Source organism: Mangifera indica, chromosome 8, assembly GCF_011075055.1.
Source record: "Mangifera indica cultivar Alphonso chromosome 8, CATAS_Mindica_2.1, whole genome shotgun sequence".
In the NCBI taxonomy this organism is placed as follows: domain Eukaryota; kingdom Viridiplantae; phylum Streptophyta; class Magnoliopsida; order Sapindales; family Anacardiaceae; genus Mangifera; species Mangifera indica.
This window is the reverse complement of record NC_058144.1, coordinates 2,163,065-2,190,540: the sequence shown is the minus strand read 5'-3', so window position 1 is coordinate 2,190,540 and position 27,476 is coordinate 2,163,065. Positions and strand designations below refer to the sequence as shown.

General features: G+C 34.6%; 6 protein-coding genes across 10 annotated transcripts; 2 read left to right on the top strand and 4 right to left on the bottom strand.

The window, feature by feature from the left end:
- LOC123222896 (cytochrome P450 78A3-like) lies at window positions 1–1,955 on the top strand. The gene is made up of 2 exons (XM_044645915.1): window positions 1–1,059; window positions 1,191–1,955. The coding sequence occupies exons 1-2, from the start codon at window positions 91–93 to the stop codon at window positions 1,812–1,814; spliced, it is 1,593 nt and encodes a 530-aa protein (XP_044501850.1). The 5' UTR covers window positions 1–90; the 3' UTR covers window positions 1,815–1,955.
- Window positions 1,956–7,041: 5,086 nt separating this feature from the next.
- LOC123224482 (cytochrome b5-like) lies at window positions 7,042–9,450 on the bottom strand. Of its 5 annotated transcripts, none has more exons than XM_044648158.1 (4): window positions 9,321–9,450; window positions 9,072–9,205; window positions 7,573–7,639; window positions 7,042–7,450 (listed from the first exon to the last, which is right to left on the bottom strand). In XM_044648158.1, the coding sequence occupies exons 2-4, from the start codon at window positions 9,147–9,149 to the stop codon at window positions 7,200–7,202; spliced, it is 396 nt and encodes a 131-aa protein (XP_044504093.1). In that variant the 5' UTR covers window positions 9,150–9,205; window positions 9,321–9,450; the 3' UTR covers window positions 7,042–7,199. The 5 variants fall into 5 exon arrangements, with proteins under 5 accessions (XP_044504093.1, XP_044504092.1, XP_044504095.1 ...); XM_044648157.1 differs by having other exon boundaries at window positions 9,072–9,166; window positions 9,248–9,439; XM_044648160.1 differs by having other exon boundaries at window positions 9,295–9,423.
- Window positions 9,451–9,923: 473 nt separating this feature from the next.
- LOC123224481 (protein TILLER ANGLE CONTROL 1-like) lies at window positions 9,924–12,749 on the bottom strand. The gene is made up of 5 exons (XM_044648156.1): window positions 12,485–12,749; window positions 12,328–12,373; window positions 11,409–12,076; window positions 11,089–11,236; window positions 9,924–10,175 (listed from the first exon to the last, which is right to left on the bottom strand). Exons 1-5 carry the CDS (start codon window positions 12,671–12,673, stop codon window positions 10,162–10,164), a joined length of 1,065 nt encoding a protein of 354 aa, XP_044504091.1. The 5' UTR covers window positions 12,674–12,749; the 3' UTR covers window positions 9,924–10,161.
- Window positions 12,750–16,271: 3,522 nt separating this feature from the next.
- LOC123224246 (proteoglycan 4-like) lies at window positions 16,272–18,725 on the bottom strand. The gene is made up of 2 exons (XM_044647853.1): window positions 17,862–18,725; window positions 16,272–17,813 (listed from the first exon to the last, which is right to left on the bottom strand). The coding sequence occupies exons 1-2, from the start codon at window positions 18,353–18,355 to the stop codon at window positions 16,607–16,609; spliced, it is 1,701 nt and encodes a 566-aa protein (XP_044503788.1). The 5' UTR covers window positions 18,356–18,725; the 3' UTR covers window positions 16,272–16,606.
- Window positions 18,726–19,616: 891 nt separating this feature from the next.
- LOC123224247 lies at window positions 19,617–21,303 on the bottom strand. The gene is made up of 4 exons (XM_044647854.1): window positions 20,942–21,303; window positions 20,585–20,845; window positions 20,029–20,188; window positions 19,617–19,925 (listed from the first exon to the last, which is right to left on the bottom strand). The coding sequence occupies exons 1-4, from the start codon at window positions 21,257–21,259 to the stop codon at window positions 19,747–19,749; spliced, it is 918 nt and encodes a 305-aa protein (XP_044503789.1). The 5' UTR covers window positions 21,260–21,303; the 3' UTR covers window positions 19,617–19,746.
- Window positions 21,304–24,607: 3,304 nt separating this feature from the next.
- Window positions 24,608–26,822, top strand: LOC123224134 (AAA-ATPase At2g46620-like). The gene is given in 2 exon segments (XM_044647682.1): window positions 24,608–26,238; window positions 26,241–26,822. Coding segments are annotated over 2 exon segments (1,452 nt in total). The 5' UTR covers window positions 24,608–24,995; the 3' UTR covers window positions 26,450–26,822.
- The last annotated feature ends 654 nt before the right edge of the window (window positions 26,823–27,476 follow it).

Here is a 27,476-nt window from a genome sequence, read left to right as displayed (position 1 = left end):
TAGCCCCAGAACACAAAAGCCAGTCTCCTTTTTAAAGCTTGTGTACTATCATTTCAATTTCCATCAATTAATTCTCATTCTCAACCAACCATGAGAACCGACATAGAGAGCCTCTGGGTGTTTGCTCTTGCCTCCAGATGCAGAGCTTTCACTCAAGAGAACATTGCATGGTCACTTTTGATCATGTTTCTAGCTTGGTTAGCCATGGCCCTCTTCTACTGGCTTCACCCTGGTGGTCCAGCATGGGGCAAATATAGGTTCAAAGGAGGTTCATCTTTTGATACGGCTAAGTCAATTCCTGGTCCAAGAGGATTCCCTCTGGTTGGCAGCATGAATCTCATGATGTCTCTGGCACACCACCGAATTGCTGCTGCAGCTGAAGCATGCAAGGCGAAGCGGCTCATGGCCTTTAGTCTGGGTGATACTCGCGTAATAGTAACGTGTAATCCAGATGTAGCAAAAGAAATACTCAACAGTTCAGTGTTTGCTGATCGTCCCGTGAAAGAGTCTGCTTATAGTTTAATGTTCAATAGAGCAATCGGGTTTGCTCCTTATGGTGTGTACTGGCGAACCTTAAGAAGAATCGCTGCTACTCATCTTTTCTGTCCAAAGCAAATCAAAGGAGCTGAAGTTCAGAGACGTGTAATAGCTTCTCAGATGATTTCCATGTTTGGTGAACACAAACAAGGCTTTTGTGTACGTGAAGTACTTAAACGAGCTTCACTAAGCAACATGATGTGTTCAGTTTTTGGACGAGAATATGAATTAAGTTCAATGAATAAAGAAGCGAAACAGCTACGAGAATTAGTAGATGAAGGGTACGAGTTACTTGGCACTCTAAATTGGACCGACCACCTTCCTTGGTTAGCTGATTTTGACCCTCAAAAAATTCGGTTTAGATGCTCAAAACTTGTACCCAAAGTGAACCGGTTCGTTAGCCGAATTATTGCTGAACACAGAGTTAAAAATAGCCAAGAAAACCAGGATTTTGTTGACGTTTTACTGTGTCTTCAAGGCTCAGATAAATTGTCAGACTCCGATATGATCGCCGTTCTTTGGGTAAGCAAATAAATAAATGTTATCATCGAAGACGTTTTATTTTTTTATTTTAATTTTAATTTTAATAAACTTTCTAGTACACTTAAAGTTGTACACATGTACTAAATATTGGCCTTTACCTTTGAATGCAGGAAATGATATTTAGAGGCACCGATACAGTGGCGGTTTTGATCGAGTGGATATTAGCAAGGATGGTGCTTCATCCTGATTTTCAATCAAGGGTGCATGATGAGCTTGACAAGGTTGTTGGCAGATCACGTGCAGTTTCCGAATCTGACGTTGGTGAGTTAAATTATCTAATGGCTGTGATTAAGGAAGTATTGAGGTTACATCCTCCTGGCCCACTTCTCTCGTGGGCCCGTTTGGCCATTACTGATACAACTATCGATGGATATCACGTGCCGGAAGGGACTACAGCAATGGTGAACATGTGGGCCATATCCAAGGATCCAAACGTGTGGAAAGACCCCCTTGAATTTATTCCTGATAGGTTTATGGTCGTAAAAAGTGAGGTAGAATTTTCAATTCTCGGGTCAGATCTAAAACTAGCTCCTTTCGGATCAGGTAGACGGGTTTGTCCAGGAAAGAACCTTGGATTGGCCACGACAAGCTTCTGGGTAGCATCATTATTGCATGAATATGAATGGTTACCATTTGATGAGAAATCAGTTGACTTATCAGAGGTGCTAAGGCTTTCTTGTGAGATGATGAATCCTTTAACGGTCAAAGTGCACCCAAGGCTTAATTTAAACTAGACTTATTACCTTAAAACGACACAGTAGTATGTTATGTCATTTATGCAATATATAAAATATTTATGTTTGTCTGTAATATGTTTCTCATTCGAGGGTCACCAAGTCAGACTTTTATTCTTATAGTTAAAAAAAAATTGAGTATGAAGGTGTCTCTTGACTTGAATGATGTAAATACCAACAAAGCATATACAAGTTTCAAGTTGCATTTCTCATTCTTATTATTTAATTCAAAACATGGAATCATAAACTATAATATATAACACAAGATGCCAAAATCGAATAATATGAGGACCAAACAATCATAAAACCAAGTGCAACTATATATTACATGAATGAATCAAAATTGCAATTACAATATAATTATTTTTATTTGGTTTAAATATATTAAAATATTGACTTTAAGGCTTGATATATCATTTAAAGAGATATTATATAAGGTATACGGTTCTTCAACTTAATGTTTAAGCAAGTATAAATTTGTAGCTTTATATTAATTTATATATAGTTCGTGAAGACATCATTATGATCCAACATTGACGCATGACATTGAATAATTATTTTTTAAAAATATTTTTTTATATTACATAAGCAAATATTTTCTCATATCATAATGATGTCATGTCTTTGCAAACTTAATAAACATGTCCTTAGCTGAAGTTAATTTTCCCGCATCTCTGTCCCTATAAAATCATTATTTAATCATAAAATAAAATAAAATATATTAAAATTCAAAAATATAAATATAAAATTTTTATAATTATATTGATATTATATATATAATTAAAAATTCTTTAAAATTTATAAACATTAATAATATTTTTTATATATCAAATCAAAATTTTTAAAAAATTGAGGGAGGTCAATAAACCTCTTGGCACCATCTTAGTCCATCCCTAATTATATTAGTAGATGGATAATCTTTGTGAGTGTGTATATATATATATAATTAAATTATTATGTATTATCATATAATTAATTTATTTTAAATTAAAGATAAAATTATATTCAATCAGTTAATAACAAATTTAAATATATATTTGAAATTAATACGTATAATATATATAAAAATTATACGAAAAACTTGTTTATATCTCCGGCAATTTCACTAATATTGCATACGAGTAGTCGATTCTGGATTTTTTTTTTTCCTGCTTGGATCAATAATTTAAAACAATATATTTAAACAACATGAAGTTAATGCTTTTCATTTTTCTATCCAAACAAGCCGATTCTCTGGAAGACGATAGCTTACAAATCTGAAATTATAGGCCGGTGCTGCTAGGTTAAACATTGATTGTGGCATCTGCCTAATTACTATTGAATAATTACATTAAAACACATACATCTAATTGAGTGGTAGCCGTCAAATTGAGCAACCAGCACGTTTGTTAATCAAAGGTCGGGCCCCATAAATGAATCGGCCTTGGATTATAATCCAAAATATTAAATATCATGTTCCAACTATTTTGGAAAAAAACATTAACAACGAAGTGGACGTTTTATATATATCAACTGTAGCATGCCTTTTTTTTTTGCCTCTGATTAATTAGTTTTGATAATTATGTCTGATTTGATTATTTTGTCATGACATGAAAGCAGTTGGGCAATTTGATTACACTCATTACTACTAAACTAAACTATAATTTTCACAACTCCCTTTCATCTATGATCCAGTTGGACTTAAACAAGTGTATAATTATATTATCTTAACTACCTTTTTATACTTTTTGATTGAAACTCCAATCGCTTCAATAAATTAATTTTTGAGATGGATTGGAAGTAATTTAATCTGTATGATGTGAAAACGATTTAATTAAATTAAAATTTAGCGATCAATCATGAACTTGGACGGTTGAACGTCGACAAGTGTTGTATTAAAGGCCAAATAACTATTTCCAACCCAGGTTTGATGAAGAGGTTTTCTCGCGTTTTAATTTTAAAAGAATTATTTTTTTAATTTATATGTTAAATTTGTTAAAAATTTAGTAATTTTTTTTTGTAAAAATATTGAAAAAAACAAAAAATAACATTGTGCATTCAAAAGTTTATTAAATAATTTTTATACTCTTAATATATATTAATTTTAATTAAAAATAAGGAATTATTAGTCTAATGATAGATAAGAGTGTTAATAGTATATATTCATATGTTTAGGGTAACATTTAATTTTTTAAAAATTTAGGGTGTGATAATGAAAAATTTTAAGGGGTTTTGGAAATTCAAAAAAATTTAGGGGTGTTTTTAAAATTTTTGAATTTTATATACCCCTCAATTGTTTCAAAAATTACACATCCCCAAATAAGTGTCTAGAATGCAACAAATTAAAGACATAAATATCATATTTAAAGTATTAAGACTATAAATATATTATTAAAATATATGGAGTGAATATAATAATTTTCAAAACAAGATAAAAGAAACACCCACTTGCTTTTTAGTGTGTTTTTGAAAAATGATATTTGCACCCCACTTATACTCTATATTATTATATTTGAATAAAATTTCATAATACCATTTGATATCTGAAAGCAACAATTGGGTTTAACAGATGAGTAAAAAAGTAGTTTTTTTTAAACTTACACGATTGAAAATTTGTTATTTTGTGAAATCTTGAATGGAAAATAATCATTTCATCTGTATTAAACGACAAATTACCCCGTCAAAACATGTTTAAAATTGTTGATAACAATATGGCAATTACATCACCCCACAAAGAGACTATTAGGTTTGGAATGAGTCACTGATAACCGTTGATTTGATTTAATAGAATGGCTTTTCATGCGTTTTCTTGTGAATAAAAATTTGCCCCCCACTTTATAATATTTTGTGACGGATTGTTCTGCCTGCACCACATCATCCTACTCACTCACATTCTTCACTGATTGAAATCTAAAATCTAAATACCCTCTGCCTGGCTGATTAACTGATTAAATCCATGTGCTTAACTAATTAATTAGGGAGAGATCCAAAGTGTAAGAGCTAAAATACAGTCATTTGAGATTATATAAATAAGTTTTTTATTTTACTTTTCTGGGGGGGTTGTTATTTAGGGCAAGCAGGTAGTATAAATAAAGGAAGACACCGACAAGAAATGAAAAATAGAAGAAGAAAATCATACGTGTACAATGGTGATGAGTTGTTGTCGTCCATTTGGCTCATGCAATTAAGACGAATGAGAGGAACACATGGAGCCAGTGACAGCTACGAGTAAACAATTCAAGTCTTTCTCTTAATGAAATTGATAATGACTACCCACCAATTCAATAAGATAAACACCAATGAAGATATACAGCCTTCGATATTTCAAATTCAATCAAAAAAAAGCCGCAAGAACCAGATTGTGACTGGGGAAACAAGTCTAAACATAACAAAATGAAACTCTATGACTTCATTCATCCAAATTAATACAATCGAAAGCAACATCGATTCATATGGATAAGGAGCTACCATTGTATCTGTTCGTGTTCTTGTTCAGTTTATTGTCTAATTAGCAGAAAATTAGATCATTCAATTTATTGTCTAATGAATGGAAGTTACAAAGCTGTGAATTGTTAAGGACATTATTGTGTCGGGATGATAGAGAAGAAGCAATGAATTTAAGGCATTTAAAATCAAATTACAAACATTGATGATGTGATTGGTTGAAAAACCCTAGCACCACACATTTCAGCCATATATGGGAGGAGTGTTACGCCCAAATAAGTAATTCATAATAGAGAAAAAGGCTCAAACATCACGTCATTAACCTAATCCTTCACACTAATAATGATTAAATAGACAAATGATAGTTTTCCTATTTGCATTCTTATGCATGTCTTATTACTTTCATGAATATATCTAAAGGACAGTGGTTGAAGACTTGTCTACCTGACAAACAATTCATCAATACAGCATATCCCAGAGATCTCGCTGCTATTATGGTACAAATATTAGATCTAATTAAATGTTTCAGAAATAATACATATATCCTTTTTATCTTTTAAGATAACTTCTACAATCTTCAAACCAAGATGAACAGCTAGCTAGAACTTGGCAGTGGTCATTAATTGCACATGCCGACCCACATCTTTAGCTTTTTCTTTGGTGAAATTTATTCAATGTATGCGAGATATGAAGTTATCTCTGAATTTATTGCCTGTCTCTGCAATTATCTGAATCATCAGTTGGGCACATTCAAATGTTTTTACCCTTCAAATTTAATTTCCTTATAAAGTTTCATACTGATCGCTGATAATACATCACCTTTTGCTTACCTTTCTGATTGCTGCTCATCATTTGATTTTACTGCAATTACTATATAAGATACAACAGGATATTAATTGTTAGGCAGCAATTGGAACTTAGAATATGAAAACAACCAAAACTTATTTGGGCATTCCAACCACACCAACAAGAAATTCAAGATTTTGATAAGGTAGCCATTGGAACTTAGAATATGTAAAAAATGTATATACAATAATCAATCCTATAATCAATAAGTAAATCAAGAATTTGATTTTTTATATTATGCGATGGATTTCAAACCCAAGGAAAACCTGTACTTTTTAATTTCAAGGAAATTAATAAATTGTTCGACACAATAATTTATGGTACAGCACTTCTAAATTGGGAATTTCTGTTTACTGTGGAGGATTTTTTTTTTTTTAACGTCTTGTTTTCTTTGTTTGACATTCTGTTTTCCACGAACTTAGGGAGAGATGAATGACTGGGCTCATGTCAGAAGAAAGCGCTCTTGGGCCCTGAGATTTGGGTTTCAAAGCCAAAACAAACCTTGGCAAGTTCACAAAGGGACATTTTTAATGGGCCACAAATGAGGCAAGATGAATGTTGAGATTTTTTACGTAATTGGATTATCTCAATTCTTGTTATGGGCCATAAAAGTTGAACACATTTCAATAAAACTATGCGATTTTGAGTATCCAATACAGATAATATATTTTCATATAATTAAAGAATTTAAGGTAAAATAACATTCAATTATATGATGATAAATAATCTAAATACTCAATTAAATACTTAAAATTAGATATACATAACACCCGTCAATATATTTTCTGTTACAACATATACATAATTCTTATGTATTTTTTCTTTTGTGTGAAGCTTCCTGTTTCTCCTTTTAGTTTAATATATTTCTGTTGCAGTTGCCTAAGACTAAGAGTAAAATATAAGTCTACAAAAATCTCTACCAGTAAGGAAATGATTTCACCAGATCCCCACACCGGAATGAGATAACCAATCCATTGTTATTAGCAATCAAAGATACAACCACACTAAGATCAAACCCAATGAAAAGTGCCAATTGAAATCCTACAAATATACTTATCGGGCTATTATTATCAATGTAACATGAGCTAACTTTCTCAACTTCATACCATGATCCATCTAGTCCTCTTTCTTTGCATTAAATCGCAGAGCAAATGCAATACCCAAGAGCAACAGTGGCACCAGGAATCGCATAATCTTCAATGCAAATCCAGAGTCTTCAGGTTTATGTGCTATTTGCTGGGGTGGCTTGTACTTCTTTTTTGGTGGAACGGTAGTGCTATCAAGGTCACCAATATAGTATTCTTCCATCATCTCTGTTGCAGCATCGCTGTGGCCTACATCTTCAAAGTCGTTTGTTGCATCTTTCTCTGCAAAGTTTGAGATAGAATTAACTATAAATTTGTTTCATACAATGTGTTGTTTTCACTTGATACCAGAAAGCAATAAAATGAAGTAATCAATGGGTGAGTAGGCAATGCAACAATGTTACCAGTAGCAGCTAGCAGGACTTCGTCACCCCCAGGATGATCTTCAAGAAATGAAGTCACATCATACACCTGATACAATAGTTTGAGATTGAAACACCACTTAGTTAATTACTGGCATCATACAAAGAGGTACCAAAAAGATCCTCTTAGTAATTTGTATCCTCAAACTGGTACAGACCTAATACTGCCAAGCATAAAGAATTTAAAAGAAGAAAAAGCTTTGTAATTAATTCATGGAGTCATTGTGCATGAAGTCAAAGTTTTAGAGTATATAATTAGAGTTTTAAAATTAAAATTGTGTTCAAATTGAAGCAATTATTACTAAAAGGCCTTCAAGAAAGAATTCACAGTCAAGACTGAATTTTTATTATTAGAAAATCTCCAAAAGGCAACTTTACAGAATCAGAAAAGCATTCTTTAGACTGGATTTTATTGTATAAGTTTTTTACTTAATATTTTTTCAACAAATGATTTAGGAGTTGCACGAAAATTTGATTGCAAGTCAACATACATCTGCTTATCTATATAAACTTGTATAACAATGAGGAAGAAGAGAAAAATCTGAATTTTCTTTTACAAAAGCACCCAGGAGCATACTCTATATAAGCATCAAACCAAGAAATTCTTCAATTTCAATGAAACGGCTCATGAAAAGAATTTAAAACCAGTATTCCAGGAAAATATGTAAACACTGTCCTACTTTTAAGTCTGCTTATAATTTTAAAACCTATCTAATACTCTTACTTACAAACCTCTCTCAAACAAAAGTTTCTGCTACAAAATCAGTAGTCTTAGCTATGTGCCAATTGGTATATTGATTTAACTTGATGGGGTCTTAACAAAATTAATTTTAATAGATCTTAATACCTGGATAACCAGATACTGAACTAAATTAAATCATACATATATAGTTCAATCTCAATCCAATTATAGAATGATGTTTTTAATTTTCTTGGTAAAAAAGAAACAATCCACAAAAAATCTCCGAAAGGCAGCTTTCCAGAATAAGAAAAACATACTTAAGACTGGCTTTTATTGTATAATAAACTTGTATAACAATGAGGAAGATGAGAAAAATCTAAAATTTGTTGACAAATACACCCAGGATTATCCTCTATATAAGCATCAAAACAAAAAACTCTCTTCAATTTCGATGAAAGGGATCATGAAAAGAATTCAAAACCATTATATTCCAGGAAAATATGTAATCACTGTCCTACTTTTAACTCTGCTTATAATTTCAAAACCTATCCAATAATCTTACTTATAAACCTTTCCCAACAAAAATTTCTGCTACAGAATCAGCAGTCTTAGCTATGTGACAAATGGTTTATTAATTCAACCTGATTGGGTCTTAACAAAATTAATTTTTATAGATCTTAATCCCTATATGGTTCATTCTCAATCCAATTACAGAATGCTGTTTTTTATTTTCTTGGTAGCATAGAAGCAATCCACAAATTCAAAGACTAATATATAGTAACAAGTTCAGCGAATTAACCTTGCCAAAGATTGCAAGCCAGCAATCGTCCCTCTCTTTGTGCTTAGCCACCTCTTCGAACTTAATAACTCTGGCCATTTCTGCAGTCACAGCTTCTGTTCACACACAACTGTTAAGGTCAAACCTTCACACACCTATCCAAAAACACAAGACACAAAAAAAGAGCCAAAACCCACCAAGCTGTGTGAAAGATGTGTCGAAAATTTGTTTTTTTTTTCCACACAGGAGATTAGAGAACAGAGAAGATACCGCTCCTTGTCTGATTTATCTTCCCGTTTCCTCAGTTGACATATGAAGCTCCTTCGTTATTATTTTATTAAAGTATAAGATTTACCTACCGTCTCTATATTTCTGAGTCAAATTGATAATTTAATTTCAAGTTTTCCACCTATAAGAAATAAGTAATTTATCAATTAGAGTTAGACAACTCAGCCAATTTGTTAATAAATTAATTTCAGCTTTGTTTACATTAATTAGAGTTGTCTTGTTGCCTAACTTCAGCCATCCACTGATAGTTGAAAAGTCCATTTCTCTCGCTCTCTCTTATGTTTTTTGTTAATTATTCTTTTAATCATGATACTGATATGGCCATTTCAAGCCATCGCAAATTCGCAATGCAATACTTTTCTATGTATTGGAGGTGAAAAGGGTATTAAAGGACATGAAATGAGTGACGAGACAGGCGCATGAAAATCGAAGAACAAAAAATTGTATGACGATTGATTTGCTTAAGGAATGGCTCTATCACTGGGATTACTGTTAAGAGCGCAGACAAAGTTGTTTTTTGGCTGTTAAATACGAATAAAAGCTGGAGGTCCATGTTTGTCTGAAACGTACCAAATCCACACGGAATTGTTAAAGTGAAATTTTATAATTGTCAAAATATAAATAAACCAATTAAAGACAAGCACACATCCAACTTACAGTTACAGACGCAATACCAAAACAATAGGAGAAAATAGTTACAACGCAGACCATATTGTTCCATGGCACAAACCTGAATAACATCATTTCCCGTAAAAAAAAATTTTAAACTTAATCAATACCCGAAAGCATTCTAGCAAACTAGGTCAAACATACACCCGAAAGCTCAAGCTGTAGCATCTGCATGAACGAGAGGACGAAATATCAGTAAAATGCATTGGCAGCTGAGCACGAAAAGTTTAGGCTTCATGCATATGCAGGATCATATGTATGATAATATGATGATGATTCTTGGTAGAGTGATGGGGAAAATTATAGTGGGTATCGGTCCCTACCTATTGTTTGGGAGACATGGGCCAGAGAAATCGGTTGATCATCAACATTTGGCATGTGATTAATTGACAGCTTATAAGTTGTATGTATCTTTTGAGTTATTTCCTAAAAGGGACCCGTTTACTACTATTTGATTAACATCATATTTGTGGGTGGTGACAGTAAGGATAGCTTCAGCTTCTCATCCTGTACACCCACCTTCATACCACCATGGCAGAAGCTGTTAGAAACCCTACATATATATAAGCCAACAAGAAGAACAATAGGAACCGCGGGGTATCTACTGTGATCGTATTGTATGAATTGAAATATGATGATAATAAGTTATGTGCCCAAGAACAAAGAATTGGCCATTTGTCTAAACACGTCTTTGCAAAGGATCATACTCATATGATTACTTTTACCTATTCTTTGATTTGGTCATCTTTTGTTGTTACTTTGTTCACAGTCAAACATGGGCCAGACAAAATATGGAATTATTAGGCCCCACGTTAAAGGCATAAAGGAGGCGATGCAGCCCACAATAATAATAATCTCGTCATTGAGATGAATTTTTTTGGCAAATACAATGATTGAACGGTCAAGATAAGGCTAGCCATTTGTTTCAAATTATATGACCCTGCTACATGACCTGAAAATAATTAGAGTAATATACAGAGATGACGTGGTCAAAGATGGCAACTTCAAAGGTTGCTGTTTGTGATTTGAGGTCTGATAAATGACTAAAGTAAAAAACAAAGCAGATAAATTTTAAAGATACCTGAAATTGGAAGTAAAGAAACCGATTCAACAGTTTCGTTTTTCTTGCCAAGAAGGTCAAGAACGCTACCCTTGTTTTGACCTTCTGATTTATTAGCCTTGCCTTCAAGCTCTGGATGGATCTTCCTCTTTAACATCCTCGTCATCATCTTATCATCAGAATGTGAGCAAATTACCATCTAGTTAAACTTCCATTGCAACTAAAGTTACTTCGAATTAATATATATATGTCAAAAAGTTGTGTCTTAAATACTGTGTTATTCATCTTTTACGAAGAAGACACATGCATGCGTTCATGAAAGGAAAAGGTTTATTACTCACTTGGTGTAATTTCTTGATAGGACGTGAATCCTCTTTGACATGAGGAATGAATTTCTTAGCAAATGAGAGGCCATTCTTTGTACGAACAGATTGTTTTTTACCCTCATTTTGCTCCACTTCATCTGAGCTTGTCTTCTTATAATTGATATTGGAGTCTTCTGAGAACAGGTCTGCAAGTGTTGTTCTTCTCTTCTTCTTTCCTTGATCGCTGTTCGCGCTGCCTATCTCAAATCTGATTTCATTAGAGGAACCAAGAAATGGAGTTAATGGAACACCATCAAGGGTTATTATCACATCATGACCTTTCTCAACATTTCCATCACCGTTAGATGCAATGTCCTTAAATTTGCGTCCAAATGTGGTGAAAATCAATGGGTTCACTTCTGCTTCTTCATCTTCAACAAAAATGTTGTTGTCTTCATCAAGATAATCATCATTGTTAATTGAGTCATTTTCACCTTCCTCTTCTTCTTCCTCGCTTTCGAAAATAAAATATTCTTTTGGTTGGTCGAATGGTTTTAAAGGATCAAAACCAAATGTCCCAATTGTTAGGACTCCATCTTTCCAGCCATCAAGGACATCCACCAGGGCTACTTGTTCCAGTAATGCTTTCGTGTTAGTGTCGATTGCAATGGATTCAGTCTTCTTCACATTTCGAGCAAATCCATCTGCCCAAAACAACAATTAGAGGCAAACCAGAATATTCCACTGCAATTAGAGGCAAGTGATGCAGGGCTAAAACACGACTAAGTTGCAATGAAACAAACAAGATTAATGCACTACAACAAAAAAGGATTTGCATGCATTCATTAGCAGTGATGATACTCAACCAATTTAAGAAACTCGGTAAAAAATAAAACACTAGTTGGATGACAGAATTAAACTTGACTATACAACTTCAAGGGCATAAAAATCAAACCTTTGATGACGTTATGATTAAACTTCCTGTGCACCCAGTTGAAGATCTGTTGTGAAGATACAAAAACAAAAGCACCAATTGATATGTTAAGCCAAAGAAGTACTAATAAATAAGTAAAAATATATAAGAGGCTATAAGAATAAAAATGAGATTCGACCTTCATGTTTTGAGCCAAAGTGTTTGGTGAGTAAAACTGGCACAAGGGATGAGTGAAGTGAGGGTGTGAGAGTGAATGGGAAATGATCATGGAGAAGAAGTAAAAGCAGGGCCAAAATAAAATGGAAGAGTTATAGACACGTGTCAAGGAGAGTGGGGTCCTCAATGGAACTATGTTTTGGGTAAGCATGGGATGTTGGAGGAGGCACTATGTTGGGTCTGCCTGGCGTGATCGATGCTCCAAAATTCTCGTAATAATGCTCTCTCCGGTTTTTTCACATAAATGCTGTTAAACACTTGTTCTTTCACCTAGCTCCATCTCTCTCTTTTTCCTTTTTCCTTTCCACTTATCCGTTATTTACTCTATAGGTGAGTGTCATCAATGTAACTCGCAGTTTTAGAAAAAATAATTTATCCATATTTATAGATAGAACTTTTTGATTTAACAGTTGAATGACAGGGTCAATTATGCCCAGTTCTTCGTGGATATTCATCTAACCAAAGAAATTCGAAACAATGTAATAAAAGGTGATTAGGTACTGACTTGTACGATGGTTTACCCTAGTTGCCACCTGTTCAGATTCCACCCACAGGCTCATAGACCCCCCGAAGTATCTCTCATTTTCATTGACTGTCCCCCCTCATTACCATACTAAACCAACTCTGAACCCTTAATTAACGTAATTCTACAATTATTTCGTCCATTTGCTCAGTGCATTATTGTCAATGTCTTCTTCAGCTTCTACATGCAGCAAATGCTGGTTTTGAACCATTTCGTTGGATTCATAGAACAGTTGGATACTAAATTGTACTGGGAATGGAATTTGTTTTTAAATTTTTGACTTGGAGCAGCTTTAACATGTGCTCCTTATCCTTTTTGTTGGTTGGGTGCACAGCAGTCTCCACTCTTTACCTTTGCTTTGCAACTCCTGTGCTTTCCTGTCGTGACAAGTAGAACTAAAAGCTAATATGTTTTCCTAATCAGATATTAAAAGGTACAACATCGAATGACAATGAAAGCTTAATTAGCTGGAAACAATAGGTTAATTTTTAAGAAGAGGAAACAGCATATATACAAAGACCTGGTCTTTGTTCATAGCTAGTGCCGTTATTTGCAAGTTGTCTTGGTATAACTACGCACTGAGTACGAGTCTGAAGCTTATGAAGGTGGTGAGAATGATGTGTAGCTTTCCTGGGTCTTGCTGTTGGTGCTTTGATACAAATAACATCGCCTCCAACTCTCACAATCCCAAAGAAGGTGCTTTGGATTCAGAGATGTGGGGACCTGCCTGTTGGGACAAGTGGGTCAGCTTTGGTCCCTCCTCATTTCAAACAACCCTTTTTTTAATTTTGAGTCGCATCAACTGCAAAGCTGAAGAAAGTTTAGTAAATAAGTTATTCACACGTAAACTTCAAGAATTTCCTTCACATGAAAATTATAAGAAAAGATTAAATTTGTAAGGTCTACGTCTCACCTGAAAAGTGCTTTAAGCCTTTATGCTTTACGCAAAATGATGCCTTTTTTTCTATTTCTGGTTTAATGTGATCCCACTCTGGTGACTTATCAGTGGTTGACACTTTAGTCCTTATTTGAAATCACTGAGGCTGAATATGTATATATAGCTGATACAATTACTTGTATCTTTGCAAATTAAGATGATTCCCTCCAAAGGAATGTGCAATTCTGAAATTATGAAATCCCTTTATGGAGAAGAGTTAGATTATAGTAATTGGACTAAACTTGGAAACTTTCATGACTGGAAGGCAAGTCTTGTAGACTGTAGAGGAGGACCATTCACTTCATAACTTTGAATGCTAGCCAAGTTTATTTTGGAATGAAATTTTTTTTTTTCTGGTCAAAAAGACATTTGCCCACATTCTCATGTCTTGGGGCCATATGGCACGGTCCTGTATAGTTTTACAGGAATCATTTGCTCCATTATTATAGGTCACAATACAGATGCAGAGCAATTCACAGCCAGAAAGTCTAAAGGGTTAAAGCTTTCAATAGATATAATCCAATGAACATGCTTAAACTTTAATAATAATACCAGAGACCCACTTAAAAGTTTGCAAGTATTAGCTTGTAGGGAATGGAAATAGACGTGTCATCCAATTGGCTTATTTCTGCTTAGAGAATCTAATGGGATCCACGTATTCTATGAAAGGAATAAAAACTACTGCGAAGATATGAACGGCAAAATAGGGCACTCGTTTTTCCATTGAGTGTCCTCTAACATTTCCGGTGAACTGAGCCGATGCTATTCTGAACCAGAGTCAGCTGAAGTTTTTTAAATCTAAAATGATTAGCATAAAATTTAACTTGATTCATTTCATTACTAAATAGTTTAAAGAAGAAAAATTATAAGAGAGAAGAAAATTTTCAAAAAAAATATATATTATAATAAAAAATTGATAAAATTGAAAAATATTTGCCCAAAGGATAAAACTCTAATGTAATGTCAATCTCTAAACAAACAATAATATAAGTTTAATTTAATTTGAATTATATCTTTTCTTAATATTAACTACTTAATCATTAGAATTAAATTAAGATCCAAACCGAGTTAAATATGAATAGACTAAAAGTTTAATTTAAATGCTAAGTAATCAATTCAAACTTAAAATCGTTCCTAACTGTTCCAAAATGTCACAGGAGGTTGCCACGAACACAGACCCATTTTACTTTCGTATCTAATTTGCTCATTCTGAACTTTTTTTGGCGTCATATGGAGTGGATAGGAGGAAGTGTTCAAATTGCCTGCCCTTACTAGGTATCCATGTCAAGTCTTCAAACAAAGAGGCCACAACTTCTCTGGTCTACAGTTAGGCATGGGCCATCTGCCGTGTACATAGGCCATCTTTTAGGCCCATGTATGTAGGCCTATTAATGCGAAATAGACAAGCAGTTAGTAGGCTAGATAAGTGAAATGAACCCTACTCTTCTTGACTTCCTTTGTTCTCGGCTTTGGATAAGTAAGTAAATGGGGTTAGTGAGCTGCATGCCCATGAAAAACAAACTGCAGAGCAATCTCCGGCCCAGAAATTTGCTCTTCGGTCAGCTCGTGTTTCGTCAAAGTTGCTCAGATTTACCGTAGGGGCATTGCCTCATTATACCTCAATAAGACCCATATACATATATATATATATATGTGAGACACGGCCGGCCTAGTGAAGTGCAGAGTCAGAATATCACAAGTAATACGCAATGACATAATTAATAATATTCATGTTATATGAAACAAGAAGGTTTAGGTGAAAAAATATTGCACCAGGTCTATTATACATCTTATATTTATTTTAAAACTAATTAATCATAATTATGATTTTGCATATAACAGACAAGTGACGAATAGGAAAGGCCTAATTATATTTTCTACCTTTTAAATATTGAAAAGTTTATTTATCCCTTCTTTATTCATTTTGTTAATAAAAATCTCAAAAATATAAGAGTATTATTTTCAAAAAAAAAAAACATACGGATATATCAACATTTTAGATTTTAAACTTTGCATTTTTATTAGTAATTAAGAGGAGTACAATATAATAATAAAACTATATAACGTATTAGGATAATTAATTTTGGTATAAATTATAATATATTATTATATGATTTTCAATTAAAAATAAAATAATTCTTTATCCCAAAATTTGTATTCTTAGTATACATAACATCACTTAAAAAAACAATATTGTCTGGCAAGAGCGTAGTCAGTGACTGCAACATGGTTGTTGATGGCGACCTCGGTGGGCATGGGTAGAAAGTTCAATGACTGCTGTAACAGGGCTTAAGAACACAAACATAAACTACTAGTTGGTCGCACAAATTGCATTGCTCCGTTACAAATTAAAGTAAACAAATGACCACTTTATTACATCAAAGGCACATATGTATTTCTCTTACTCGAGCCAAACAGGGGCTTTGGATAATCTTCAACTACACTCCAGATCAAGTGGAATGGAATATAACGATGAAGAATCAGAACCCATGTTCTCTTTATCTTCACTCAGCCACTCATATTAATTTATTGATTCAACATCACATAACTGGTTTAAATAGCCTAAAGTTGAACCACAAAAGTAGAAGAACATTTTCTTTATTCAAGCTTCTCTTTTTATCTCTTTAGCTGTGACGACCACTGCTGCTGTCCTTGTCCTTGACACGGAATCCCTTGTCAAATGGCTTTCTTGACAGTGAAAGGTGCACTCCAGGGTCTTGATGGGAGCATGAAGAATTGAATAAAATTGTGTTGTTGACACCTTGCACATTACTATTTGTGTATGCAACCACTGGGGGAGAATGCATTGCCTTCTCTTTGTGACTTTTGTCCTTCTTCTGCGAATTCTCTTCTTCACTGCTGCTGCTGCTACTGGATTTATGCCATAGGCTTCCAGCCTTCTCAGTTTTAGGGTCAATGCGGCCCAGAGAATGAGGGTTGCCATTGGAGCCATGTCTCATAGGAGACTTGATTACTTCCATGAAAGCACCCTTGTTTTCACCAGCAATTGTTATAACCTTCATGCCACCCTCGGAATCTGAAGAGAATTTCTTGTTATGACCACCTTTCTTCTTTGCTTCCAAGTCTCTGAGCTCTTCATGCTTCCCATGCTGATGACGAGCAATGTGGGACATGTGACTCTGGTGCAAATTCTTCTGAGATCCTGTGCCATTGACCCCAGGCTTAGGAATTTCAATGGTCTTTTGAACCAGCACGCCCTTTTGCTCAGCCTCTGCTGGGATCTTCGGTTCAAGCTCGGGTTTGGATTTCAATTGTGGAGATGGTAGAATTAAAGGAGAAACTGGGAGAGCAGTGGGCTTGTTCTTAGGAGACAGGGGTGGAGTTTGATCTGCAGGCTTTATGGCTCTTGGAGAAGGCGTTGGGGTGGGCAGACGAGCCGTGGTAGTTGTCCCATTGGTGAAGGTGTCGGTAATAGTTGGGACTGTTTTGACTGGGGAAAACGAAACTATCTTAACAGGGGAAGTTGGGAGTTGTTTGACTGGGGAAGTTGAAACTGTCTTAACAGGAGAAGTTGGGAGTTGTTTGACTGGGGAAGTTGAAACTGCCTTAACAGGAGAAGTTGGGAGTTGTTTGACTGGGGAAGTTGAAACTGCCTTGAGAGGAGAAGTTGGGATTTGTTTGACTGGGGAAGTTGAAACTGCCTTAACAGGAGAAGTTGGGAGTTGTTTGACTGGGGAAGTTGAAACCGTCTTAACAGGAGAAGTTGGGAGTTGTTTGACTGGAGAAGTTGGAATTTGCCTGACTGGAGAAGTTGGAAGTTGCCTGACTGGAGAAGTTGGAATTTGCCTGACTGGAGAAGTTGGAAGTTGCCTGACTGGAGAAGTTGGAATTTGCCTGACTGGAGAAGTTGGAAGTTGCCTGACTGGAGAAGTGGGCGATGGAGAGGTCGAGGAAGGTTTTGGGGGAGAAGGAGCAGAGTATTGAGGTGTAGGAGATGAGGCTTGTTTTTGGGACTCAGAAGTTGGGAGGGGAGCAGAGTCTTTGGTTTTAATAGGAGAGGATGGAACTGAAGAAGTGGTAGGTTGGGTTGTTCTGGTGACCGGAGAAGTTGGTACTGAGGTTCTTCTAATTGGAGAAGGAGGAACTGAGGATAAACCCGTGGTAGGTGGTGCTCCAGGTGCAGTAGGTTCTTGAGGCTGAGGTTGAGGTTGAGGTTGAGGTTGAGGTTGAGGCTGAGGTTGAGGTTGAGGTTGAGGTTGAGGCTGAGTTAATGGCCTAAATGTAGGTATAATTAAAGGGGGCCGTGCTGGCTGGGAAGCAGGAGGCTCAGGGGCTGGGGTAGTGAGTGCCACTGGACGGGCTATGGATGGTAAACGTAACCAGGGACGGGGTGGAGGTTGGTTGGTTGCCATAAGAAGAAGAGATATTTTACTTGGAACAAAAAAACTTGGAAGGAATGAACACAAGTATGGATGGCTCCTAGGAGTTCTTATTTATAGAATGTACATAACATAAGCACTTTAACCCATTTGGAAGGGAAATAGTGGATTAAAATGCCTTCAGAAACACAAATACACGGTTAGAGAATAAGGCAAGGCATCAGATTCAGCGGGCACCCACAGCCGAGAAAAGTTCACTAAAGCAATATTGGTATAAACTTAAAAGTCACATGCAATAGTCTGCTATTTGCATCCATGATGGGATGACTTATGTTCTGTATATGGTAACATTAGGACTCTTATTCTAAAACCAAATACAGTCATCTCTTTGATAATTGGCAGAAGTTGTTTTCACATTATATAATTCAATTAAATGATGGTAAGATCATTTCTGTTGCTCTCTTTAGTTGGTAAATCTGTCACATTTGTTATTCAATGTTAAACAAAGGAGTTTACCTGTAAAATGATATTTAATTCGAAGTTATTAGAAATTGTTAATATTCCAATGTTGGTATAAAATGTCATTCTCATGTCAAAGCGAAGTGCGATGAAGGAGGTATATTCTGCAATTGGCAATGGCGGCCTTTTTCTATCTCTCAATATTTACAACTAAAACAGCAGTCACTATGGGTTTGCTGTGCATTTAGGGGCTCTCTTTCTACCGCTCTTATAAAGTGCTTAACAGTTACAACATTGAACATAGTTGGCTTTCATAGGACAATTTAACTAACTTTTATTAGATTCTTGCAATCTCAAGATGATTTTATTAGCGTAGCTGTCAGTATCGTCTTGCTGACTTTGCTTGCAGAGATTGAGATGCTGTCTGCTACTTACTCTCTTTCAGCCTTTTATTTTTTCTCTGGGATTACATTTTTATCATTTATGATTTTCAAAGCTAGGATTTTAATTGACTCAAGAGATCAAATGTTTAATGAGCATATGCGTGCACACTTTGGAATATTATATATTACAAGTTTCTTTGATTGTCAAGGTTGTGCAGTTTCAAAATTATGCTCAATATAGAACTCGAAGAACAGTTGAAGAATTCATGGGTATCAAAAGGAAAGTATTAATACTGACCGTTCTTACACTTTCTCTCATTAGGGCTCTACCAATGAGAGCTCGTGACCTCTGCTAGAATGACTGAAGTAATTGATATCTGCAATGGAAAGCAAAAGGGCAAGTGAAGTGGCATTATTCCATTTCTAACGTTCAAGTAAATGATAAGAAGCAATTTGTAACAATTGAGAATCTTGTAGTATTTAACTCTTTGAAGCAATGATGCCAGAGACAGAGAACAGATAAACTAGTATGGTATAGCCACAAAAGAAACAATCATCTTTACAACATTAGGTAAATATAATTCAAGGCCAATTAGTGAATTCAAACACTTTAAAGACTATATCAATTCCAGTGGGAATTTGCCATATAAATAGGAGAACGTTTATTGCATTCAAAGTAATGTGAAGGTTTCTGGCTGTCTCACTCCCTTTCTGCATTGCAGGTACTAGAGCTGCTGCTGCCGCCCATAGAACTGTTATGCCTGTAGTACAAATAACCAAACCAGTAAGATCAAGTCTAAATCCTCTACAGTCCATTTTGCAAAACAGAAGTGCTAAAAAGAATAATGGGCACTTGAACTTTACCTGCTCCTGCAAACAAATGGGGCCCTGGGAATAGCTTTCCTGTTCTAAACCATGTGTTAACTCCTCCAGAAATGGACTCGAAAACTCCAAAACCTAATAGTATTGACCCTGCATTGAAGTGTCTATCCCTGAAAGACCCTTTCACTAACTCCTTCCTCTCCTGAATAATTTGAAATGCCAATGTGTTCAGATCAACCGTGGAAAGCAAACTTTGATGATTAAAACATGTTGGACAAGCATCAGTCTTATGCAAACATCTGTTATGTAATATATACAGAATGGCTCTGCCAAAATTACTTCCTTTCAATTGAAAAGAAAGTAACAATTGTCACATTACTTCTTATACATGGGACTTACTGATTACCACGTCAATCTAATTAGATTTATGTGTACTTACAAATGTAACAGAGCATGCAGTTTGGAATCCTGAACTCCTACTTGTACTTTCTAATTAAATTATTGGCATGGTTCAATTCGTTGTTTCAAATTACATTCTCTGTCACAGCATGTTTCCTATAAGGAACTTTTGAAACAACAATAGAAAGAATAAGCGAACCTCAGTGAGTTGCTGAATTTTGATTTCAACAGGTGATGGTGCTACTTCAACGGGTTTTCCGTCAGGAGTAACAGGGGTGGGCTTCACTTGCTTCTTGAGCTCATTAATCTCATTCTGAATAGTCCGAACCCGCCTCCATTGCCAACCCAAATACCCTGCCCAGAGAGTATAGAAGAAAAAACTACCCATAACAAGTGGGTGTATGAGTGCAAAAGTCCTACCTTCCAAAATCCCAAACTCCCCACCCACAGCAAGTGCATCCTGACAAACAAACACAGAGTAAATAATTCAAGTCCAGAACTTTCTAAAAAAAAAAGGCGGAAGAATATTAAGTCCAAAATTATCGTTTGTACTTGCCTTGGTATCTAAAAAGAAAGGCAACGCTACCGCTGTGAGGGGAAGAGTAGCAGATTTTAAATGATGAATGGTGTCATTGAAGAGTGTTGGTGGGTAAGTGGAGTCATTTGGAATATTTAGTTTGGTATCACTGGCGATGACTGGAAGTTTAGATCGGGGATTGGAGTAGGAATGGTGTTGTTTCTGAGAAAGAATTGGAAGTCTGAGGAGGCTAAGTGTGGCCACCGTGCTCATCCTGCGTCCAAGAGGATAACGAAGTACAAGAAAAGATAAGGAAGTGAGATTGCCAATACGAGATTGCTCAGACTTCCATACCATAGACTTTTTAACCACGTTGGCAACCTCGAAAATGTTGGTGATTGGTCTGATTGGATACAGCGTTGATATTACAACGTTTCTGGAACAACCAGATGCGGGCCTAGACAGATAGAAGTTCTTTTGTGCTAAAAAACATTAGGGCTTCTGGCACATTCGGTTCAATAATCAATTTGACAACGTTGGCAAACTCATTTAAATAATTTTCTGCTCTATTATTTTCTGACATTATAATTCTCATAATTTTTATGATTTTATCTTTAGCCTCCACTTCAATTTTAAGTGAAAATATAATTATGATATAAGATTTTATTCTTTTTTCTTGTACTTTTTATTTTTGAACTTGTATATTCGGTATTTTTACAAAATTAACATCAAATCTGAACAACCAAGATTGACATCAAGCATTAAATTTTCTCAATACGAATTTGTGATACGAGATCTTATAACAGGTAACAAGACAAAAGATAGAATTTGATGCAATTTATTTTGAGCTTCTGTAGGGCCACAGACCTTTGGACCCTGGCAGTTAAAAATCAAGCCTGCTCAGGGGTCTCTGCATATTTTTTGTTTTGATTGGCACAACAAAATGGACTCAAAGGAGGCCCAAGTGGGAAAGAGGCAAAATAATAGTACGATAAGCCCAAAACCCAAAAGACCAAAACCAACCGAGATCTACCGCCCCAACAAGGGAGCTTTTGTTGTCCTAAAAAAAAACTTTTTGGAATATAAAATTGAATAAACAAATAATTATATTATCTAATGTTTAAATATTATTTTATTTTTAATTTAGAATTATTCAATCTGATAATAATATATTATTTGTGTGTATATATAGTTTTATTTGAAGAATCAATTTATAAAATTGACTGACAATGCTAACAAATCGATAATAATCAAAGAGGTAGAATTGTGAATAGATTTCTAATTAAATTATTTTCTGTTTTTGAATATGGACAGATGAGTAGTCCAACTTAAAGCGGTGGGCTTAACCATGAACAACATTACATCTGCCTAACTTGCCTGCACAATCCAGCCATGAATGTAGTCAAGTCAAGGGCATGTGCAGGTCGTTTTAAATTTCATTTCCTTCTTCGGCGTTTCACCAAACTAAAGTGCCAAATATACGGATCAAATAAGGTGACGGTAGGCTTGAACTGACTCTTGACTGGAGACCAACCAAACGAATGTTCTTCTGTCTTTTCCACAAATACGTGAAATTTTAGCAACAACGCCGATGCAACTGGTTATAATATTGGATTTGTTTATTAATGTAATAATCCAATTAATCATGCTTATGATGCCTGAGCGGCAACGAAGAGAAATTTGTCGCAGAAACGAAACCACTAGGCCTTGGGTGGACTAAAATCGCACTTTACTCAGTGGTTCAAGTTTTTAGGGGGAGATATTATGCCTCCTTCAACTTCACGCTTATGGGAACAATTCTATTTGTCTGCGCATTTCATGTTGCTCAGTTGAAGGAGAAATGGGTGTTGTATGTATGAGCACCGATGTTAAGGATTGGGAAAGTCTAAAAACAGCCAATTATAGCTGAAAATGTGGGAAAGTGATGGAAAATATATTCATATCATAATAAATTGTGTTATAATGAAAATTATGTCAACCATAAGTACATCAAATTAGGGTGTAATGCTAGTTTTCGGATACAAAATATCTATCATAATAACTATGGATGAATTTCTCTAATTAACACGTCTAATAGAATCAATGTTAGACTTATTGGATCTTTAGTAATTCGTGTGAGAATTGGTTATTGAAAGTATCTAGAAAGTCAATTTTATAAAATCTTTGAGACAGTAAAAAATTGAAAATACTAAAATTATATTAAACAAGATGACGTTTTTAAAATTATTTAATTTATCATTTGAAAACTTATATTTATCATTATGTTATTAGTTTTTGTATTTACAATTTAATTACGAAAAAATATAAATGTAAAAACTAAAAAGTGTTTTCATTAACTTTTACATAATTTTCAACTTAAGATAAAAGATAAGGTTATATACGTAATTACGTAATTGAATATAATTAAACTGATAATCAAATTTAGACAAATTACAGATTCAATTGTTACGGAAACATAATAATGACATGTTTTCAATTTAGTAAAACACCCTAATCTTGTAATAGCAAGGAATGGAAAGGCCAAGAATTTATCTTATGATATTTTAAAAAGGAAAATTTATACCTTTTTTGTGTCACAAAATTTAAGTGTCAATGAAATAGTTATATATAATTAGTCATTATATAATAATTTTGTATCACTTCATCATAAGAGTACTAAGGGCTTGAAATTTGAAGCTATGGTTAACCTTTTACATTAATCATGTTACCACTTAATTTTTTTATCTAACTCCGATCCTCTTTTATACTAAGTTTTATCTGTTTAAATTTGTACACCCTCAAAATGAAAGTCCTCGAAATACAAAGTATGAATAAAGAAAATAAATCATGCACACTTTCAATCTTTTAATTTTATATATTTTGTATTCTCTCATCCACCGATTAAAGCTTCCGTTTGTGTTCATATTAGCCGTTTAACCCAATAGCCGGATTAAAAAAATATATATTAGTTTCTTATCGAATTTCTTCTTTTGTCAGTATATACATAGGGGCTGCCACTGCCGCGTATACATTGGTGCTAAATTTTAAGTGAATTTATTCGAATTTAAAATAAATTTGAATACAAACTCAAAATAATAAATATCAATTTAAATATCAATTTAAAAAATAAAATAAAAAATAAACCCAAACTAGAGTCGTCTTTGGCACGTAAGTCAAACATGATTCCCATAAATTCTTAATAAATAACATTGTTTTTAACTTTATTTAACGATAGGTTAAATTTAAAATAAATTTGTTTAAATATAAAAAATGCTTAATTCGAATGAACCCAAATATAAGTTTGAAATAATGAATATAAATCTAATTATAAATATATAATTAAATAAATTTGATAAATTCAAACAAAACTTAAATTAAACCTAATTTAAAATGAATCGAAAATGTGCTGAATCCGATATAGACTTGGTCAGGCTCGTTTCCACCCAGTTCAAATGTTTCTTGGTCTAAAAATTAAATATTCCTTTGTGTTTATTTGATGGCAGATACGAATAACATTTCCATTCAAACTTGCAATTGTTTTTTAAGGAAGGATGTAGAGAGATGACGTGGCAAAAATAAAATAAATAATTACAGCTTCGTCGTAAGTTTGATCTCTGTTTAAGTCATATGTATTTGCTCTGCCCTTCAAATGATATTCGATATTCTGACGTGGCCAAACCGTGTGTGGATTAGTTGGAAGGCAGATTAAAAAGGAATGTAATCTGATCAAATCATATCAAAAAAAAATTCATCTAAAATCTAGGCTGGTTGTGACGGAGAAACTAAAACATCTCTTCTCCTCTTCCTTTTTTCCGCCTCTGTTTTTGATCCATTAAACTTGCCGGCAATTAGCCGTCTCTCAATTTGATTAGTAGTCTGCTCCATCTAAGACTCTCCTTTCCTTCTGCTTCTCTTCCCTTCCCTTCACATTCACGTTTCTTCCTTCTGTTTTCTCAATTTCATGCCATCAGATAAATTCTTTTCATATTTATCCTTTTAAACATGACTTTCTCTTGGAAAAAGGAAAAAAAATAAAATCCCTTTTATAGGTTGTAACTACCTCTTCTGTGTTTTTTTCCATTGTTTTCCTTGTTAGATACCAGCCAAACCCGTCATGGTATTCGGGATTGTCTGGAACTCGTTTATTATTTTGATCATCGTCTTTGGTTTGTTGTTTTTGATTCGAGTGCTTTTATTTAAATCTGGGTTGATATACGTTACCAAGAAATGGTGGAGAGTGATCGAAGATTGTTTTCATGTGTATCAATTCTTCAAGGTTCCAGAATTCAACGAAAATATGCAAGAGAATCAGTTGTATCGCAAAGTTTATATTTATTTAAATTCTTTAACTTCCATTGAAGACTCAGATTTCACTAACCTTTTCACAGGGAAAAAGTCCAACGAAATCGTCCTCGGCCTCGATCCTAATCAAATCATTGAAGATGATTTTCTTGGAGCTCGGGTTTCTTGGATAAACCAAGAGAAGAACGACACAAATACTTGCAGAACCTTCGTTTTGAAGGTAAGAAAAGCCGATAAGCGAAGAATTCTGCGTCCTTATCTCCAACACATACACGCTGTTTCCGATGAGCTCGACCAGAAAAAGAAAGATTTGAGACTATACATAAGTATCCAAAATCATCGTCATAGCCAAAACGAACGGTGGAGATCTGTCCCCTTCACTCACCCCTCAACTTTCGAGACGATTGCCATGGAGTCGGATCTCAAAAACAAGGTAAAATATGATCTTGAGTCATTCCTTAAAGCCAGACAATTCTATCATCGACTAGGCCGTGTTTGGAAACGAAGCTTCCTCTTATACGGTCCTTCAGGTACAGGAAAATCAAGCTTTGTGGCAGCGATGGCTAATTTTTTATGTTACGATGTTTACGACATCGATATTTCAAGGGTCTCAGATGATTTGGATCTCAAAATGCTATTGTTGCAAACAACAAGCAAGTCCGTCATTCTAATCGAGGATCTTGATCGGTTTTTGGTTGATAAATCAACGGCGGTGAGCTTATCCGGGGTATCAAACTTCATGGACGGGATATTAAACTCCTGCTGCCTGGAAGAAAGAATTATGGTCTTCACCATGAACAGTAAAGAGCTTATTGACCCGGCTATACTTCGACCGGGTCGCATAGATGTTCACATCCATTTTCCATTATGTAATTTCTCAGCTTTCAAAACATTAGCAAACAGTTATTTGGGACTAAAAGATCATAAGTTGTTCCCCCAAGTGGAGGAGATTTTTCAAAGTGGGGCGAGTTTGAGTCCAGCAGAGATCGGTGAGTTAATGATAGCCAACAGGAACTCACCTAGTCGAGCCCTGAAATCGGTCATCACGGCTTTGCAAACGACGGCGATGGCAGGGGGTCTTCCAGTATCGGACAGCGGTTGTATGAAAGTTGGTCAAGGAAATCACTGGACGAAACAGGGGATTCTAGTTCCGTGTTCAGGGAAAATACTGTCAAGGAGTTTAAAAAGTTGTACGGTTTATTGAGGATTAAGAGTAGTAGAAAAGATCAATCGTATGATTTGTCTGTCGAACAAAAGGAGGGATGATCATGCGGTGGATACTTGTGGTCACATGTTTCAAAATGTTTCCAAGTTCCAACGATGCTTCAACAATTGGAGCAAAAGGGGGAGAAATTACACATGCATAAGTTAAACACAGTTGATGTTTTGTTGATAGCTAATTAGTCTGCATTCAATTTTTTGGCCTTAACAGACACAGGCTTCCAAGATGGTTTCTTTTTGACAAATTTTTGGTTGCAGATTTAGTCTTATATTACATGAAAATTTAAATGAGATTGAAAAGAAAATCTTCATGGTTGTGCTGTGCTGATACACTGGGATGTCTTATAAGGATGGAACTGGGTTTGGTCTTTTTAATCTCATGATTAGTATGATGATGATTTATCAACAGCATTTTGGAGATTGTGTGGGTCAAACATAGTAAATTTAGTTAGGTGTACCCGAAAGTTTGAGAAACAACTTACTTTCAAACCTTTTAAGTTAATACAAATGTCAATTATTAATCTATTTTTAATTTTTATCAAAATTAAAGAATATTTTATTTCTCTATCAATATTGGGAATATATTAAAGTAATTCAAATTAGCATCCAAGTTTTAACAGAGGAAGTTCGTCTTTTGTTTTATAAGTTTTAAAGTCAATTTTGTCATCCTATGAATCTTTAAGAATTCGATTACATAACAGAGAAGATAATCGAATGAATCTTAAAAATATAATTTTAAAAAGAAAAATACCAAATAGATCTTGTAATTTATTGCTAGTATCACTAATTCACTTAACTTTCCCTTCTTTCGCTGTTATTATGGTGGGATGTTTTCTACTCTTATCACCCTCATGTTACACTAAATAGCTTTACAGGGGATGGATCTTGCCAAATCTCATGTTGTTGATCTCTCATTGTTATGTGAAATCATTAGCCACAACTCTCATGTTTGATAACTTGATTGGGAATTGGCATTGTGTTTGGGTACTAAACAAAAAAACGTAGTTGTTCCTACATAGATACCAAAAGAGCAATTCAATTGGGACATCATCATCATCATCATCATAGATGA

Bases quoted from the DNA above. Each gene is read 5' to 3' on its own strand.
- LOC123224482 (XM_044648158.1), bottom strand. From the start codon at position 9,149: ATGGCCAGAGTTATTAAGTTCGAAGAGGTGGCTAAGCACAAAGAGAGG. The intron at 7,640-9,071 runs GTTAATTCGCTG...CTATTGTATCAG, and splicing joins GGCTTGCAATCTTTGGCAAG to GTGTATGATGTGACTTCATT. The intron at 7,451-7,572 runs GTAACATTGTTG...CAAACTTTGCAG, and splicing joins AGTCCTGCTAGCTGCTACTG to AGAAAGATGCAACAAACGAC.
- LOC123224481 (XM_044648156.1), bottom strand. From the start codon at position 12,673: ATGCTTACCCAAAACATAGTTCCATTGAGGACCCCACTCTCCTTGACA. The intron at 12,077-12,327 runs GTTTGATTTTTA...TGTTTTGGGCAG, and splicing joins TAATCATAACGTCATCAAAG to ATGGATTTGCTCGAAATGTG. The intron at 11,237-11,408 runs GTGAGTAATAAA...TCTGATGATAAG, and splicing joins CTATCAAGAAATTACACCAA to ATGATGACGAGGATGTTAAA.
- LOC123224247 (XM_044647854.1), bottom strand. From the start codon at position 21,259: ATGGTATGGAAGTCTGAGCAATCTCGTATTGGCAATCTCACTTCCTTA. The intron at 20,846-20,941 runs GCAAGTACAAAC...TTTGTTTGTCAG, and splicing joins CTTTCTTTTTAGATACCAAG to GATGCACTTGCTGTGGGTGG. The intron at 20,189-20,584 runs GTTCGCTTATTC...CAAATTATTCAG, and splicing joins AAATTCAGCAACTCACTGAG to GAGAGGAAGGAGTTAGTGAA.
- LOC123222896 (XM_044645915.1), top strand. From the start codon at position 91: ATGAGAACCGACATAGAGAGCCTCTGGGTGTTTGCTCTTGCCTCCAGA. The intron at 1,060-1,190 runs GTAAGCAAATAA...CTTTGAATGCAG, and splicing joins ATATGATCGCCGTTCTTTGG to GAAATGATATTTAGAGGCAC.
- LOC123224246 (XM_044647853.1), bottom strand. From the start codon at position 18,355: ATGGCAACCAACCAACCTCCACCCCGTCCCTGGTTACGTTTACCATCC. The intron at 17,814-17,861 runs GCAACTTCCAAC...TTCTCCAGTCAG, and splicing joins TCGCCCACTTCTCCAGTCAG to GCAACTTCCAACTTCTCCAG.